Source organism: Cicer arietinum, chromosome 3, assembly GCF_000331145.2.
Source record: "Cicer arietinum cultivar CDC Frontier isolate Library 1 chromosome 3, Cicar.CDCFrontier_v2.0, whole genome shotgun sequence".
In the NCBI taxonomy this organism is placed as follows: Eukaryota; Viridiplantae; Streptophyta; class Magnoliopsida; order Fabales; family Fabaceae; genus Cicer; species Cicer arietinum.
This window is the reverse complement of record NC_021162.2, coordinates 45448409-45450883: the sequence shown is the minus strand read 5'-3', so window position 1 is coordinate 45450883 and position 2475 is coordinate 45448409. Positions and strand designations below refer to the sequence as shown.

The 2475-nt window shown below is 38.7% G+C and overlaps 1 protein-coding gene across 1 annotated transcript in view; it reads left to right on the top strand.

Annotated features, from left to right (window-relative positions):
• Positions 1-934: 934 nt before the first annotated feature.
• The window catches only part of LOC140919777 (uncharacterized), a 1872-nt gene continuing 331 nt past the window's right edge, over positions 935-2475 (top strand). The window contains exons 1-3 of the mRNA XM_073366416.1: positions 935-1028; positions 1583-1700; positions 1805-2443. Of these exons, the coding sequence (XP_073222517.1) occupies positions 935-1028; positions 1583-1700; positions 1805-2443 (851 nt within the window). The remainder of the gene's footprint in view (positions 1029-1582; positions 1701-1804; positions 2444-2475) is intronic.

Sequence of the window (2475 nt, the reverse complement as noted above, 5' to 3'; positions counted from 1 at the left end):
CATTGGCAATGTAATGTATGAACTTTTCGCACATTGAAAATCCTGTTAAGGTGCATGCTTAGTTAAAAAGTTGTTTTGAGCATTCAAAAACTTAATTGCTATGTGTTATCTGTTATTTTCTGGTTGGTGACCCTTTACACTATTGTGGAAATCTGGGCTTTGCCCTCAGATGAGAGTCAGGACGGCCCTACTGGTTCGTACCCTACGGACAGGGATGGAGATGGGAATGCTTGACTGCGGTTGTGTTAGGAGGATCTCACGGGGCGCGTGGAGATTGCTCAGGGTGTATAGTTTTTGGTAGGATGATCAGATTAGGATGATGTATAGGGACTAGGGGTCCTTCTTTTTGGTTTGGAGTATTTTAGTTTTGGAAAACTGTACTTATACAAATATTATCAGTTTTATATCATCCTTGAATGGGTTCCATGTACCATTTGATGTTTATGTAGAAATGTTTTGGATTTGTAATTGGAGAAACTTTTCCGCTGCTTGTAAATTATAATGACTCAATTATTTATCCAAAAGCATTTCCTGATTTATTTCTTTGTTCGTTTTTAATTACTTTTAGAAAAAAAAAATATACCCTCGCTTTGAAAAACGGGGTGTTACATTGCCAGTAGCATGCCAGTAGCATTACCACGTGGGATGACCTTGAAGATATGTTCATAGAACAATACTTTCCCCCAACTGTGTTTGTTAGAAAGAGGCAAGAGATTTTCAATTACAAACAAAAGGAGGGAGAGTCTCTTCGTGACACTTACAGGAGGTTCAAGACTTTACTAGCAGGATGTCCTAATCATGCTTATGACGACACTGCCCATATGCATATATTCTGTAACGGTTTGAGGCCTAACACTAGAATTATGTTGGATGCCACAATATGTGGTTCTTTGAATTACCAGACTGCGTCAGAAACACGAAAAATATTGAGATCATGACATCAAATGAACAAATGATGTTGTATGATAGAGGTGGTGGGTCAACAAGTGGTATATTGGAATGGAATGTTATGGATGGGTTGGCTCCAGGTAGGTTGCTCTCAAAACAGATAGAAAAGGTTATCGCCACTGAGATAAAGAAGGGGATGACAACTCTAAATATACAACCCCAAGTGGCCCTTGTCAAATTATTAAATCATAATGGTTGTAACTTTTGTGGAGGAGCACATAATAATGGAGCTTGTGAAGCACTGGATGACAATGCGATAGAATAACTAGAAGAGGTGAATTTTGGGAGTAATAACAGGAAGCAGAACAATCCCTACTCTAGTACTTACAACTCTAGTTGGAGAAATCATCCAAATTTTTCTTGGAGAGATCAGCAGGGTGGATCTCAGGGTCAACAAAGAGCTTAAACCAACCAAGTCCCACCTCGAAATGTTGCTTGGGAAAGTGCTATGGAAAAAATAGTAACAAGCACAAGTTCTTCCATTGAAGATTCAAAAGTCATCCATAAAAATCACTTTGTATCAATAAAGAATCTGGAGACCCAAATAGGTTAACTTGCTCAACAAATGGCATAAAGAACCTTGAAAATTTGCCTAGTGACAGAGTTCCAAATTAACAGAATAATGTTAATGCAGTGACAATGAGGAGTGGCAAGGTAAGTGAACAAGTAGCACTTAAAGCCAAACAGAGTGGAAGTATTTCAACTTCAACCCACTCGGAGGAAATGGCCACACCGAGGAGGAAGAACCTATGGTATAGAAAAAGGAAATAATGCCAAAACCATAAATTCGACTTATGTTCCCTCAAAGATTAAGAAAGGAAGAAACTGAAAAACAATTCGGTAAATTTCTTGACAGTTTAGAAAAATTGAAAATCAACATTCCTTTTGCAAAAGAATTAGAACAGATGTCGACGTACGCCAAATTCATGAAGGAGATTCTGTCAAAGAAAAGAAAAATTGGCGGTGAAACAGTTATGCTTACCGAAGAGTGTAGTGCTATCCTACAGAGGAAGCTACCAACGAAACTCAAGGATCCCGAAAGCTTCTCTATCCCTTATGCTATTGGAAATAGAACTTTTTGGAAGGCCCTCTGTGATCTTGGAGCTAGTGTAAGTCTCATGCCTCTATCCATATACAAAAAGTTGGGCATTGGAAAAGTTAAAGACACGCAACTAATGTTACAGTTTGCGGATCGCTCAATGAAACACCCGTATGGAGTGGTAGAAGATGTGTTAGTCAAGGTGATTAAGTTCATTTTCCCAATGGATTTCGTGGTACTAGACATGGAGGAGGACAACGACATTCCTTTTATTTTGGGGAAACCGTTCTTAGAAACAGTGCGAGCTATGATTGATGTAGCGGATGGCACCTTAACTTTAAAGGTAAATGAAGAAACCGTCACTTTCAATATTCTGAAAGCCATGGAACATTCAAAAGAAACAGAAGAGTGCAATCAAATTGAGATCTTAGATGCGATAGTCAACGAAGAAATTGAGCATCTAACACCCATTTCGCCACTAGAAAGAG